This window comes from Podospora bellae-mahoneyi, chromosome 3 (assembly GCF_035222275.1).
Source record: "Podospora bellae-mahoneyi strain CBS 112042 chromosome 3, whole genome shotgun sequence".
NCBI lineage: Eukaryota > Fungi > Ascomycota > Sordariomycetes > Sordariales > Podosporaceae > Podospora > Podospora bellae-mahoneyi.
This window is the reverse complement of record NC_085882.1, coordinates 694,281-707,940: the sequence shown is the minus strand read 5'-3', so window position 1 is coordinate 707,940 and position 13,660 is coordinate 694,281. Positions and strand designations below refer to the sequence as shown.

General features: G+C 52.2%; 4 protein-coding genes across 4 annotated transcripts; 2 read left to right on the top strand and 2 right to left on the bottom strand.

Annotated features, from left to right (window-relative positions):
• Positions 1-7,586: 7,586 nt before the first annotated feature.
• Positions 7,587-8,897, bottom strand: SET5_1 (SET domain-containing protein 5; the record flags this gene model as incomplete). Its single annotated transcript, XM_062877407.1, has 1 exon — positions 7,587-8,897. The coding sequence occupies one exon, from the start codon at positions 8,895-8,897 to the stop codon at positions 7,587-7,589; it is 1,311 nt and encodes a 436-aa protein (XP_062733102.1).
• Positions 8,898-9,682: 785 nt separating this feature from the next.
• Positions 9,683-10,315, top strand: QC761_302688 (uncharacterized protein; the record flags this gene model as incomplete). The annotated part of the gene is made up of 2 exons (XM_062877408.1): positions 9,683-10,063; positions 10,130-10,315. The coding sequence occupies 2 exons, from the start codon at positions 9,683-9,685 to the stop codon at positions 10,313-10,315; spliced, it is 567 nt and encodes a 188-aa protein (XP_062733101.1).
• Positions 10,316-10,968: 653 nt separating this feature from the next.
• QC761_302690 (uncharacterized protein) lies at positions 10,969-12,684 on the top strand (the record flags this gene model as incomplete). The annotated part of the gene is made up of 4 exons (XM_062877409.1): positions 10,969-11,150; positions 11,203-11,288; positions 11,338-11,948; positions 11,999-12,684. The coding sequence occupies 4 exons, from the start codon at positions 10,969-10,971 to the stop codon at positions 12,539-12,541; spliced, it is 1,422 nt and encodes a 473-aa protein (XP_062733100.1). The 3' UTR covers positions 12,542-12,684.
• A 13-nt stretch (positions 12,685-12,697) lies between these two features.
• Positions 12,698-13,505, bottom strand: QC761_302700 (uncharacterized protein; the record flags this gene model as incomplete). Its single annotated transcript, XM_062877410.1, has 2 exons — positions 12,698-13,366; positions 13,428-13,505. 2 exons carry the CDS (start codon positions 13,503-13,505, stop codon positions 12,698-12,700), a joined length of 747 nt encoding a protein of 248 aa, XP_062733099.1.
• Between the last annotated feature and the right edge of the window lie 155 nt (positions 13,506-13,660).

Below are 13,660 nucleotides of genomic sequence, written 5' to 3'. Positions count from 1 at the left end.
GGGAATCCCGCGGTCGTTGGAGGCACCAGCCCAGACGTTTTGGAGCTTTCTGGGCAGGTACAGTCATACTCGGGCTTGTTGCGTGCGGAATCCTCGTCTTGCTGGGGTTCGCTCCAGGCAGCATATGACACATCGAGCGCACAGGATATTCTATTTGTCTGGCAATCGATTTGACAACAAAATTCATGTAAATTGACGGATAATGGAGAGAGGGGGAATTGCAGTGAGGCCTGGTGGAGGGTTTCCTATCGCTGGCGCCCATTTATGAGCCGCTTCTGGGTACCTCATGCTGCTTCTGCTTTGTGGATGGATGTTTTTGGGCGTTTTTGATATAGGTTTTAGCAGTCTTAGAAAGACTCCTGATAAAACTATACGTTAGTACCGCAACTCTTTTCGGGGTTGGCTTACTTAATGACGTGTGTAAGATCATTATTATCGATCTCTGTTTTGCATTTCCATCAACCAGCACGATTGGCAACTGGCAAATTACCCCGGCATTTTACTTGGTAAACATCAAACGGCAGTTTTAAGAACATACGTCAACTGATGTGAACACCGTTCATTCTTAAACCTTGCTGCTTCGAGCCTTCTCGCGGAAAAATATGCGACTCTCTTTTCAGTATACCAGGCAGGGTCCTTCACATGGCATTTTGAGATATCCCTTCTCTGTATATAGGAACAGAAGCACCTGCATCCTTGAGGATGTCCGTGACCTCATCAGCCAAACCAATGCGTCGCTTATATTCATCGACACCGATCTCGTTGTCTCTTGCTTGCGCTAATATTTTCTCGCGGCGGGATTCCACCAAATGTAGCGCGTTCTGTTCGGCTAACACATGTACCCTCTTCCCGTCGAGTACTCTACTGGCCCTTATCACGTTGATCTCATTGACATCTGTGCCACAGCAAACAAACCACTCTGAGACTTAAGGGCATGAGCTTGTCCGCGAGGATATGAAGGAGAGACATGTTGCGCAAACCACTTGGGCGCAGCACCCGCTCTTTCTTTGCTACATCGGGGCATGGCGAGAGGTACGTCTCCAAGAGGCGGGCGATCTAGGAATCAGCGTTCAAATCGACTGGGTGTGGCGAGGACAAGGCCAACCTTGCAAACGCGGTCAGCCGCCCACCAAGCACCTCTGCTCTTGATGGCTTTTCATCCGCTTCGTCAAAATCTGCTCCGTGGGAAAGCAGAATGTCCACAGATGGGCAACACCCTGACGCGACGGCCGCCATCACCGGCGTATTTCCCAAGTAGTCTTTGCAAGAGATGCTGGCCTTGAACGAAAGCAATATGCGAACCCCTTCGGCACGCAGGCAGGGTCTTGCGGCCCCGCACTCTACACTCAGATACTGAGGACATTGATGTTCGCCGACACAACCCAGCGCAGTACCCCCATTTTCGTTTGCAATGAATGGGTTGGCCCCGGCTTCGAGAAGCGCTCTGATGAGTTCGACATGGGGCTCATCCTCCATCATGGCTAGCATGAGAGGCGTAGGGGATGTTTTGCAGCCGAGTCTAGGTGTGGAGTACTGCACCGCCAGGCCGAAATGTTTGGGACAGGGATCCTTGGTATAGCACTCTGCTGCGGACAGCTTGTCGAGATCGCCCCCCAAAGCATTGATTGCTGCAACTGTGCGCCTCTTCGGACCTTCAGCCTCTCGCGCTCACCAAGAAAGGGGAAAAAAGAGAACCGATTCTCGGTTAGGGTACGCCGGTCGGCGGTGGATGTCAGTCGGTGGACAACCGTAAACCCTTCCTCATCTACATCGTTGATGTCAACATTTTTGCCCGTCTTATGGAGATGTTCGAACATGAAAGGGTCGTGATTCATAATCAAGGGCTGACAGTCCCTGTTCTTCCCCACTCGGTGTCGAATATGCTTGGAGATGAGCCCCTCCCAGGCTGTCCATAGTCTTCACGCGCCAATCCAAGATGTACGGATAGGATCCATTTCGAACCAACAGGTCGACCCCGACTTCCAAAAAGTTGGAGATTGCGTCGTGCCTTGAGAGAACAACAGCCCAATGAAGGGGAGTACCGGCTGGCAACGTAAAGGGGAAATGGTAGAAAGGAACAGGCCGGCCGCATACTGCATTGATGTCCCCGCCTGCTTCGATCAGCCTCTCTGCTACAGTTCGCTGAACGGCTGTATCGAAGGTGAATATCCAGTGAAGACACGAGATTTGGAAAGCGGTACATTTCACTGACGCCTCGGCTCCGCGCTTCAGCAGTTCTGAGACAATGTCCCATGAACCACGTATGCAGACCAGGTAGAGCGGAGTTTCACCATCGACCGTTGCCCAATTTATGTCTTCACCGGAGAACTCTTCGAAGTAGGACTGGAGCTGGCGTAAAGTCCAATAGGTGCAGATCCACTGTAGTTGATTGCATTGAGATTTGGTGAAGTAGAACTGGCTATAACCGCCAGCGGCTTGGAACCCCGAGATTCCCAGCTTCAAGGCGTCCGGATCCAGCTTGGCCAGTCTAGATCTTGCATAGACCGAGCCAGTGCTTACAGCCTCGCGAAGCCAGGTGATAAGTGACATTTGAATTTGTAGTGGGATGTCAGCCCGGCAGTGTTCAAAAACATCGAGTGCACATGCTCTGGCAGGACTGTATCCCTGCTTCGCTGCAGCTAGCAGAACAGCGAGACAACGTTCCGGTTGTGATGCCCGTGTTAGGTGCAGGAATACGGCGAATAAAACGTCTGGGCTTGTTTCTTCAAGGTTGGTCTGAAGTCGCAGTCTCCACGTCTCAACAAGTTCCTCGGGCAGAGTTGGAATTTCGAACCACAGCTTTTGAGACTGGCCCCACCTAGAGGGAAGGCAAAACTTTTTTGGAATGAGCAATTTAGGTAGCCTGCAGAGGATGCCTTTAGTCAACGTCCGCTTGATATCATTGGGCATTGAGCAATAGGGGAAATACGTACAGGGTACTTTTGACATGTATTGACCCGTAGGGCATAAGTAATCTTCCAACCCGGTCCGGCCGTTTCGCAGGCACATAGTGAAGAAAAGACATCAGCAAAGGTCGGATGATGTACTGAACAGCTCCTCGGTCTGATGGATACTGCGATATGGCAATTCCATTGTCAATCCAGATGTCCTGAGGTGTACCCGATGGGCAAGGCGGGACAGCATTTCCTTCCAATCCAAGCATGAAATGCCAAACGAGTAACCCAAACGAATAGTTGTCGGCCTTGAATGACTTTTCCACCGTCACTGCTCGATCCTCTACCATTTCTGGAGCTTGCCATCCCGGTGTGCCTCCGAGTCCCGCTCCACCAAAATTGCTACTCTCCAAATCATCAACTGAGAGCCCAAAATCTGCCAACTTTGCCATCGGTCAGTTTGTGCGAGTTGGAAATATCAGAACCTTCGTCGGTTTGAGATCTCCATGCACCAACTTGCATTCGTGAATTGCGTCTAGTCCATTGGCAATGTCGAAGCAAAGCAAATACCTAGTGGCTGTCGGTGCCTCGGCTCATCCAGGCCGTGAAACCAGTTGCTGCAGATCAGAAAATGCCAACTCCATGACCAGTGCGACCGGACGGTGGACAGTGGAGACTAGGCACCAGGAAAGAAGGTGTACGATGTTTGGATGTTGCCTCAATGCTGGCGTGGTCAATGCCTTTACTTCGAGTCTGATATGCTCCAAATGGCGGCATGTCGATCTTTTTGTGTAGTCCACAGCGCTGTTCGGGTCTAGTTCGAACTTTGGGTGTTTAACAGCAACGGGGCGGGCAGCCATAGCGGCCTCATGAGCCAGAAAAGCTCGGTTTTTAACAACTTGAACTGGCCGCCTTGACCGACAAACTCGCCATAATCAGGAACCATGGCCGGGCCTGGGATGTCTGCAGAGGTGAGCATATCAATGACCTCTTCTAGTAAACGGATCGATTCGAATCAGTCCCCGAATAACCATCATGATGAGTGCCGACTGCTGACGGCAAATATCTTGATGAGCGGAGACGGCTATAGGTTTGAGTGGGCTTGGTGTAGGGATTCGAGCTCTCCATGATCGCAACAAAGCTGCAGGGCAACGACACTGATGTGAGAACAGTGGTAAGCGCAAATCCGAAACTGCACTGCGATGAGGCTCGGTGCAAACCCAATAAAACTTGCTGCCCAACCATGATTTGCATCAACCGTCACGTGGTTGTGCATCTGGTCAATCTGCAAAACGGGAGGCTGCCGCATGGAACTGCTGATTTGAGTGCACTGGTCCTTCTTCGTTTACATTTTTGGCCCACGGATACCCGACACCCCGTCGAAGATACACAATTCCTCTCCTCGTTTGCTATTCTTCATGTTGCAAAATCCAAACATGACAGCATGTCCTGAAACATCTCATTGGATATCAAACCTCAACCGAGACCTCCAAACCACTGTTCGCTATCACGGGTACGCAAAGGCCATACGCAAAGGCCACAGCACTGGTCACATACTGGGAAGATGGGTATGCCGGCTTCGTCGAAGAAGGCAAGCTTGTTGCAGAAATGTTCAGAAATAGCTTCAATTTCGATGTGACAACGTTCGCCATTCCAAGCACCGACAGCTACTCTGCGCTTCTGAAAGTGATCCTCGACTGTATGATGACGGTCGAGGCACCTGGTCCGTCGCTGTTTATTGTACATTACGGTGGACATGGCGATAGAAACGATGATCGTCATAAATAAGAAGACCGACGATCTGTCTGGGCCCAATTCCTTTACTGCTGCCGTAATAAGAGATATGACACGTTCGGTCGCTCAAGACGGCTTTGTGATTATTTCAGAGCTACAGAATTGCCTCACGAAGCGAGAGGAAATACTGTTTGCGACGCCGATATACATCGGAATGACTGGTGGGAGGTCCATACGCTTAGCACCAATCATGCCCGACAACGAACGGCCAACGGACATCCCTGAAGCGAAAACATTCCTCCAGCTCCTTATCAAGATCAAGGATGAGCTAACAGAGAGAAACACGAAGGATATCAGCCATTGGATCAAGACCTCCGGAGTGGCAAACATCATGTCGGGCCTTGAACTTACCTTTGCCCGGACCGGACAATATGCAACGCTGTGGAGGATATTCGCAGAGGAGAAAAGCTGTTCACGCATCACGTCCGGATGGTCGACAAGGACGAGATTATGACCGCTTGGAATAAGGTCGTGTCCCTGGTTCAAGGGTATCGCTCTCTTCATCAGCTTCAACCGGGATTCAACAAGCCGCACCAGACTGGCCATTTCTTAAAGGAGCTGGTCAAAGACACCGAAGACGTTTTTGGGCTTCTTGAGAGATACATTTTGACTGGCCTGCATTGGAGGAAGGAGAGGCATTGGAGGCGATGATTAGCGATGAGACATTCCAAGCTCCCGGCCTAACAGGACCACTGCAACTGGTCAAGATCGCTCGTCAAGATATCTCTCTGGGAGCAACCACCATGGCTTACAGTGGCACGGCCATCAAAGAGAAGAAGATTTACGGCCCTTACCTGGATCCTAGGGATATTCCGGTCGTTGAAAAACGAATCAGCGTCTTAGCCAACATGTTGAAGGCCGTTGAGTCTCAAGACTTCCGTGCGCTAAGGTGCATTGGGTGGTTTCCCGAGCCCTTGGAACATTGTTACATTCTGAACTTGAAGTACCGCCTGACATCGAGGACTAGAAATATGTGACATTGCAGCACGTCATCTACAAGATGAAAGGCCCCGACCGGCCATTCCTGGACGAGAGACTAGGTTTGGCCTTGGCGAGCGCCAAGGCAGTAGAAAATTGGCATCTCGTCGGTTGGCTTCATCAGGAGATCAGCAGCTTCAACATCATCTTCTTCCATAGGCCAGGAACACGCAGGATTGACCACGCAAAACATACTTGCACGGCTTCGAGTTCGCACGACCTGGATCAGATTCCTCAATAGGGCGAGCAGTGGACTCTATTGAATTCAATGCCTATCGACACCCTGATCGCCAAGGGACTGTACAACCTGGTCATCTCGCCAAACATGGCATTTATTCCCTTGGCGTGGTATTGCTCAAGATCGGTCTATGGCAGAGTGCTCTGGATATTGTGCGGAAACTGCCTAGCAAATTCTCCGGGTTGGAAGCCCAATCCTATCTCGTGAAGCAATGCAATGAGAGACTCGCACATTTCGTTGGGGAGTCGTACCAAGATGTTGTAGCAACTTGTTTGACGTCGAGCTACGAAGTTGAACTCGATGACACCACCCGCTCGCGATCAGCCAAATCATTTCACGAAAAGGTCGTCATGAAGCTGAGCAAGGGCATTCAGCCCCTATAATTCAGGAGATCGAGCAACAGCATTCCTCACCCCCCTTCGTCGCTGTTGTCAACGCTACATGGACCGCGGCATAGCTATCGAGAAGCCGTTAGCAAGATTGTCCATCTAGGCGCAGCAAAGCACTTACCTGGCTCCCGATGCAAATATGTCAACAGTCCTGGCTGTTGTGAAGAACGAAACAACCACAAGGAACATGATTGCGGAAAATATGCTCGCCAGCACACGGCCTGCGGTTGATATGATCGATGGGATGAAGGTGATTGGGATGAGGATCACCAGTGTCACGGCGACTACTGCAAGGATGCGGCTCAAACGCCGGAGGTGTGGTCCGAGGAGAAGAATGTTGCTGTCGGCTGTGATATTGTAACGCTGTGTTTTTGACGAGGGAAGAACTGGGATCGGACGTCAGCTCTGACATTCACCCTTGCCCTATCAGCTGCAGATAATACTCATACCCTCCCTGCCAGCCGATCCAACCAGTACGTGCATTCTTCCACGAAGACCTCACTGTACGCCAAAGCCCTGTCCACAGGACCGGCAAGACTGCCTATGTCCTCATCCATCTCAAGATGATCGGTCTCCTTCCGGTTGATACTGGTCTTGATGCCCAGCCCACAGACCACTCCACAAGCCTTACGCCTGTTAGCACCTTTTAACACTGCCTCTGGACCAGAATCCTTCAGGCCCACGGCCAGACCCGTAGAATTCTAGACCGATAGATCAGACTTTGCACCGCCGCAACTGAGTCAGCTACTTGCTTCTACCTAGCTTATTACACAGCTTCGGAGATAGCACGGCAGCGAAAATGCTGTACGCAGACGACGAGCAGCATTACCGTCCCCGAATAGATGCCTATGTCGAGGTAGGATACCCGTTGCAGCGATGCTTCCACAACATTCTCCAGATTCCTTTGTACAACAACTCATTATCTCACCAACGGCTCTGACATCTTGAAATCAGGGCAAATTTCGCGTCAACGACCAGATATACGTAACCTCTGACGACGGCCGCAGTCTGCTCGATTCATACACGGTGGCCCGGGTGATCGAAGGCAGCAATCCAAAGAAATACGAGCTCGAACATGACGATGGAACAAGCGTGGAAGGAGGAAGAGAGTATAATGAGGACCAGTTGGAATTTGCTTGAATGCCAAAAAAAGAAAAGATACAAAAAGGAAGATGCGGTTGTGAAACACGGCCGGCGCGTCTTGAACGGCACCGAGAGCCTCACAGGACAATTGCTGATATTATGTATGTTATACCGTAATGACCCGACAAATCCCCAACCTGCATGCTTTCATCACCTCCCAGCCCTCCCCCTCCAAGTAAAATGCCCCCTCGGATCCCTCCCCAACTCCCTCATAGCCTTCACATCCCCATTCCCCTCCCCAAACTCCCTCACCACCGCCTCCTCCGCCAACTTGGCATACCTGATCGCATTCTTCGCATCCCCCAACATATTATAATTCAACGCCACCAACGTCAACCCTCCCGCAATCTTACTCTCCAACCTCTCCTCCTGATACAACCTCACCAACCTCTCCAACAACTTCCTATCCACCTTATCCGTAAACCCGCTCAGTTTCCCCTCAATCTTTTTGATCTCCTCCAAATTCCTATCCGACTTTTTAATCTCCTTCGCGCTCCCCGCACAAACAGCACAAGAGCAGTCAAACCCCCAAGCATGAAACACCCTCATCTTCCGGTTTTCCGTCATGTCCATTTGATCGAGATAAGAAATTGTCAGTTCTTCGTCCGGCTTCACTTCTCGGACAACGGTGGTGACGTGCTGCAAGGTCTTCGGGTTGATTTGAAAAACGACATTGGGGCGGCAGTCGTGGTTGAACCTGCTGACCTCAGGCCAGTTGCCGTAGTGGTGGCCGCCCTCGGGGGCTTTGGTGCTGAGGTCCATTTGGAACGAGTTGGTCTGGATGATGGAGTGGATTTGATCCCCCGAAAAGTGCGCCATTTGTTCTTGGAAGCGTTTCCGAAGGGGTTCAGGCAGGAGGTCAACGGCCGCGGAGAGCAACGGGGCTTGGGCCGAAGCAGGGATTTGGTCGAAGAAGGTCCGGTGGACAATGAGGGCAGGGTAGAGGGACATGACGGTGGTTCCTGGGGAAAGCTTCTCGTTTGCCACCAAGCCTAATCCCTTCCCTGGAATGGCCGCCTCGCGGTATGGTAGGGGGGTGGGATCGTATTCATCCACATGTGGAATAAGATCAGGGGGCGACTTTTTGTGAAGAGCCTGGAGGCGTTGGATGTTGCGGGCAGTGGTGATGGCTACCATGCCACGTCCGTGAGCGAACCTTTGGTTGTGGAAGACGCAATACTGGTCGATGCAGTGGTTGGTCGACTCAAATTCAGGCGACGCTGGTCGAAAGGCAAAGGGTGGCGGATGCGGTGGTTCCAAGGTCACATCTGAGCTGGAATACCTCGCCTCACCGCCTGTCAAAGCGGGACAGATGTACTCGCGTAGATGGATGACCGTCTTCGGGTCAATGATGTCTGGGGAAGGTTTGCCGATGCACACGTCTGCAAAGGACAATCGTGGGATAAGTTGCTGGACAGCTGCTGCGCCTGATGCGAGTGATAGTAGGTGAATGGCCCACATTGTGGCTGAATCTTGGTGAAGATGATGACGAACAAAGTAAGGGCAATCTCAGCTTTTGTCCATGGTGTCGTTCGTTCATATCGAAGCCAGTGTCTGTTTCATGTTTCATGTTGGCTGAAACAGTTGGCATTCAGGGGTTGAGATGCCAAGACGCCTCTCTATCCCAATCTTACCCACTGAAGGCGCTGTGGGGCGCTTGGTTTTGGGGGCCAAAGCGTGCAGAATAGGGGTCCAGCAGTGATGTCATGCTGAGCTTGAGCAAAAGAGTGGTTGGAGACATGCCGATGGTTTATGGGAGTGGTTTAGGTCCTCCGCTCGTGACAGTCCGGAATGCTGCGCCCTTTCAATATCGAAGAAACTAGGAACTCAGGAATGTCGCCACCACCAGCCCCTGATATTCCCGAAATAGAATGAGATGTATCGCTCGCGTGTTTGCAGCTTGATAGATGTAGACCGAAAATCTTCCCTGGCCCAATGCACCGGGAGGTGGCTCGCGAGATCCCCTTCGTCCCGCATCCATCCCTGAGAAGCGGTTCGAGATTGACCCAGAGCACCCGAGTCCCCGTCCCGGCATTCCACACCAACCGGTTATTGTACACGCGATATCAGAGCTGGGAATGTCCGGAATTTAGAGCTCAGCCGTACTCATTCGATCGTCGATGACTAAATTGCTCGTAAGGACAGGATGCTATCCGCCCAATGTTGCTTAGCTTCTCCCCTTCGCTGCTGTCAGTTCTGCCCAGCGCAATAACCATATCGTGAGCCATCCTATCTACACTCTCATCATGGCGCTCAACTTGTTGTCGCTTGTCCCCATCTTGGGGTATGCCTTTGCCCTACCACAATCCCAACCGCCGGCCTCGCCCAACATCCAAAACCTGGCCATGTGGGGCACTGGCTGCCCCCTTGGGGCCGCCGGTCTCATGTCCAGGGTTCGCAATGGAACTCCCATCTTCAGCTTCTCAAAATGGGGTCTCGTGCTGCCTAACGTGGATGACCCTGAGAGCGAGACCACAGCGTCCAAGTTCTGCACCGAGGAGATAACGCTGAACAATGGACCCGTCGGCTTCCAGCTTCGCATCGAGACGGTGACTGTCGGTGGATGGGCCGAGCTAGAGGAGGGGAGTAAGCTGGTGGTTGAGGCCGAAACCAAGCTAGGCGACGTTGTTTGCTAGAGTAAGTCGGCGACCGCACTTCGGAGATAAATACAACAAGGACTTACGAGTATGTAGGGACAAACAACCAGCGTCACCAGCGCAGACCTCAAGGGCAATGACTTGGAGGTGTCTTTGGATATTCTACCCTTTGTCTACTCTGCCTGCGTTGACGAGAGTGGCACCGTGCCCAAGATTGTTATCAAGACCACCGTCAGTCTTGTCGGGAGAAGCGCGCTGATGGGACAATCTCCAAGGGAGTAGTCGGGGGTGCCAAGGCTCTGGGTGTACACTTCAGTCCCGTGTGGCGCCCTTGTGCGAGACCAATGGCCAAGATGATATGATGTTTGGTGAAGGGTCCAGACCCTTGAGGCTAAATATCGCTGCATGTATCCCTCTCTTGGTCTCAGTCTTGGCCCGAGAGCAAAACCTGGGTGGCATTGCAGCAAACCACCAGATAGACGAGTTCACTGGTCGCCCTCAAGGCGTACAAGCAGTGTCTCAGCGGGCCGCCACCGGAATTTATGTCTCTTTCGGCGCCATGGCCCTGCAACTTGATCAGCCTTCGGTGCTCCGGGACATGCCGTAAAACACGCCATCAACGATCCAAGATATCGGGTCGTGAGTCCAATGGTAGAGTGCGACTGTTCCAAAGTACAGGTTCCTCAAGGTGCACTATCCGTAGATCTGTCGTACTCGTCGAGACGTGGTGGGAGCTTGCAGCTGCCAATTGGCCGATGAGGCCGGACTCCGGAACCTCTGTCTTAGACACTAGGATCTTCCCATGAGAGACGAACGTCTACATAAGGAGGCCGTTCATCCCTAGGTCGTGTCTTATGTCATGGTTGCGTCCACTAACACCAACACCAAGCCCGAAGTCTGCTCCTTGATTGTGAAATTGCGGAATCGCGCAGACCATGGAGAGTACCCTGACAACAAAGACCGAGGGTGGTCAGCAGTATCACAGCCAAGATGAAACTTGTGTGGGGGATATTTCTTGGACCCCAGAGGAGGAGCGGAAGGTGGTACGAAAAGTCGATTTGCGCTTGATCCCGACAGTCTGGCTCATGTTTGTCATTTCCTGGATGGACCGCAGCAAGTCAGTATCGCCTCTTTTATGGTCGAGTTCAGGGAACTAACGATAGGTTCAGCCTGGGAAATGCCAAAATCGCAGGGCTCAATGCCGACCTCCACCTGTCGTCCACCGACTACAGCTTGGCAATCATCACGTTCTACTGTACGTGCTGCCGTATGTCTGCCCATACTAGGGGAATGGTAACTAATAGCACGCCCTGGTCCAGTCGGCTATGCCTTCTGCGGTCCTCTGTCCAATCTCACCATCACCCGCGTTAGACCATCCATCTACTTCGCTGGCCTGATGATGGTTTGGGGTATCGCAACTTGCTGCATGGGTGCCGTCAAAACCTTTCCCCAGCTCCTTGTTCTCCGCATCATTGTCGGTATCTTCGAGGGCGGCTTGACCCCGGGCGTCTACTTTGTCATCTCAAGTTGGTATGTGCCCGCAGAGCAAGCGAAACGTGCCGCCTTTGTGTTGTCTGCTGTTCTCCTCGGCGGCGCGTTTGGTGGTATCATCGCCGGCGCCGTGACAGGCGGTCTCGAAGGCCGCTACGGGATCCGGGGTTGGCGTTGGCTGTTCATCGTGGAGGGAATCATCACCATCATCTGGGCGATGATTGCAGGCTTCATTCTCCCTGACTTTCCCGCCACCTGCCGACACTTCACCCCCGAAGAGAAGAGAATCGCGACTAGAAGGCTAAGGAACTGCGGCACGAACATCGGCGACAACCAAAGTGATGGGCCACGGCTTGGAAAAGTGCAGTCGATAAAGCTCGCTTTGTCGGACTGGAGGACTTGGGGTGTGGCTGGTGGTATCGGGGTAAGTGACGAGCGATGGGGATCCTGAAGTGCAGTGCTAACTTGTCGCAGCTATGCGGATGTGCTACGGTTCTCCCCTACTTCTATCCAACGTTGGTCAATGGCCTTGGCTACAAGGAGCACGTCACAGCACAGTACATGACCGTACCAATCTGGGCTGTGGCATTTGTGTGTGCCCTGTCCAGTGGGTTCATCGCTGACCGAATCCCCAATCACCGTGCTGCGTTCATCGCCGGCTGGTCGGGGTTTGCTGCCATCATTTCCATCGTGGTGTGTGTCGTTGAGGAATACAAAGCGCGGTATATCCTCCTGATCTTCCAAGGATGTGGTGTCTGGACATGCATCTCGCTGGGTGTGGCTGTTGCGACGACGACGTTCCAGGACATGAGACCGGAAGTGCGAGCGATCTCGGTCAGCTTGCCGCAGGCCGTCGGCAACGCTGCCAACATCTACGGGGCGTATCTTTTCCCTCAGGAACATGCGCCGAGGTATTTGCTGGGCTTCGTCGTCATTACTGTGACTCTGGCGGCAGGGTCTTTATTGTTTGCTCTTGTCGATCTCGGCTTGAGTCGAAGGCGGAAGGTTTTGGCATAGCAAGATGCATTTGGAAGAATAAATTTGATTGAGATTGGATGGATAACAGTTGTATGCCGAGATAGATATTCTGGACACCCCCCTATACCCTGGTTAACCTGCCCTGAAAATGCACAACCCATTTCTCCCCGGAGGAGCAACTACCTCTCGTCATCCTCAGGGCACCGACCCACCAAATCTGTCCAGCGATCTCCTCAAATTCACTCTCGCCTTCTCCTCCAGCAGCCCTCTAAAAATATCAGAGTGATAAATCCATTTCCTGTCCAAAAACCTCCTCAACACAGCCGCCCTCCCCTCCCTCCACCCTTGTTCATCCACATGCCCATACTCCTTCCTCACCGCACCCTCATACTCATCAAATGCCTCTTCCTCAGCCCCCAGAACACTCAAATCCATATCCAAAAACATGGCCGCATCTGCCACCACCTCAGAACTTGGCAACTCATCAGGCACAGTGTGCGTCGCCGTTGCCTCAATCATGACTTGTATCCCTTTCAGACGTGTTGCATCCACAAGCCCAGAGAGCATAGAGCCTGCCAACTGTGCGCTTTGAACCTCATTACAGTTTCCCTGCGCGTGGACATTGTAGATGGCATCATGAAACCAGATGGCTGCTTCGATTGCCTCTGGGTCGTGAAATTTCTCCCGGTGAGTGGAAAGAAGAGCGAGGAGAGCTTCGATATGGTTGAGGGTGTGATAATGGCGTGATGTGTGAGAATAGAGCTCCTTCAGCTTATCACGGATGTGATCCGAGATGAGGGTCATCATGGATGCGAGGTTGATGTTTTGAGGGAGAGGGCACATGAGCAGGACCGAGGAGCTTGACTGTTCAGCTCTTGGCGTTTCCCCTCTCTCAACAAAGGCAATCATTGCGCAGCTGTCTCACCCGCATGATCTGACTGATATACGCTCCGTACATCAATCTCATCCTCCCCTCCTCTTGGACTTCAAACTTCTCAATCATGTCGGTCAAATCTCACCCACCTCTCTCACACCAATCTCACCACTTCCCACTTAGATAATGTCATGGGCGCGTCACATTCATGTGCTTCCAAACACAAACATCCCGACCTTACTTGAGCCTGGCGCCATTCCTCACACCAAAAAGAAGAATAACGC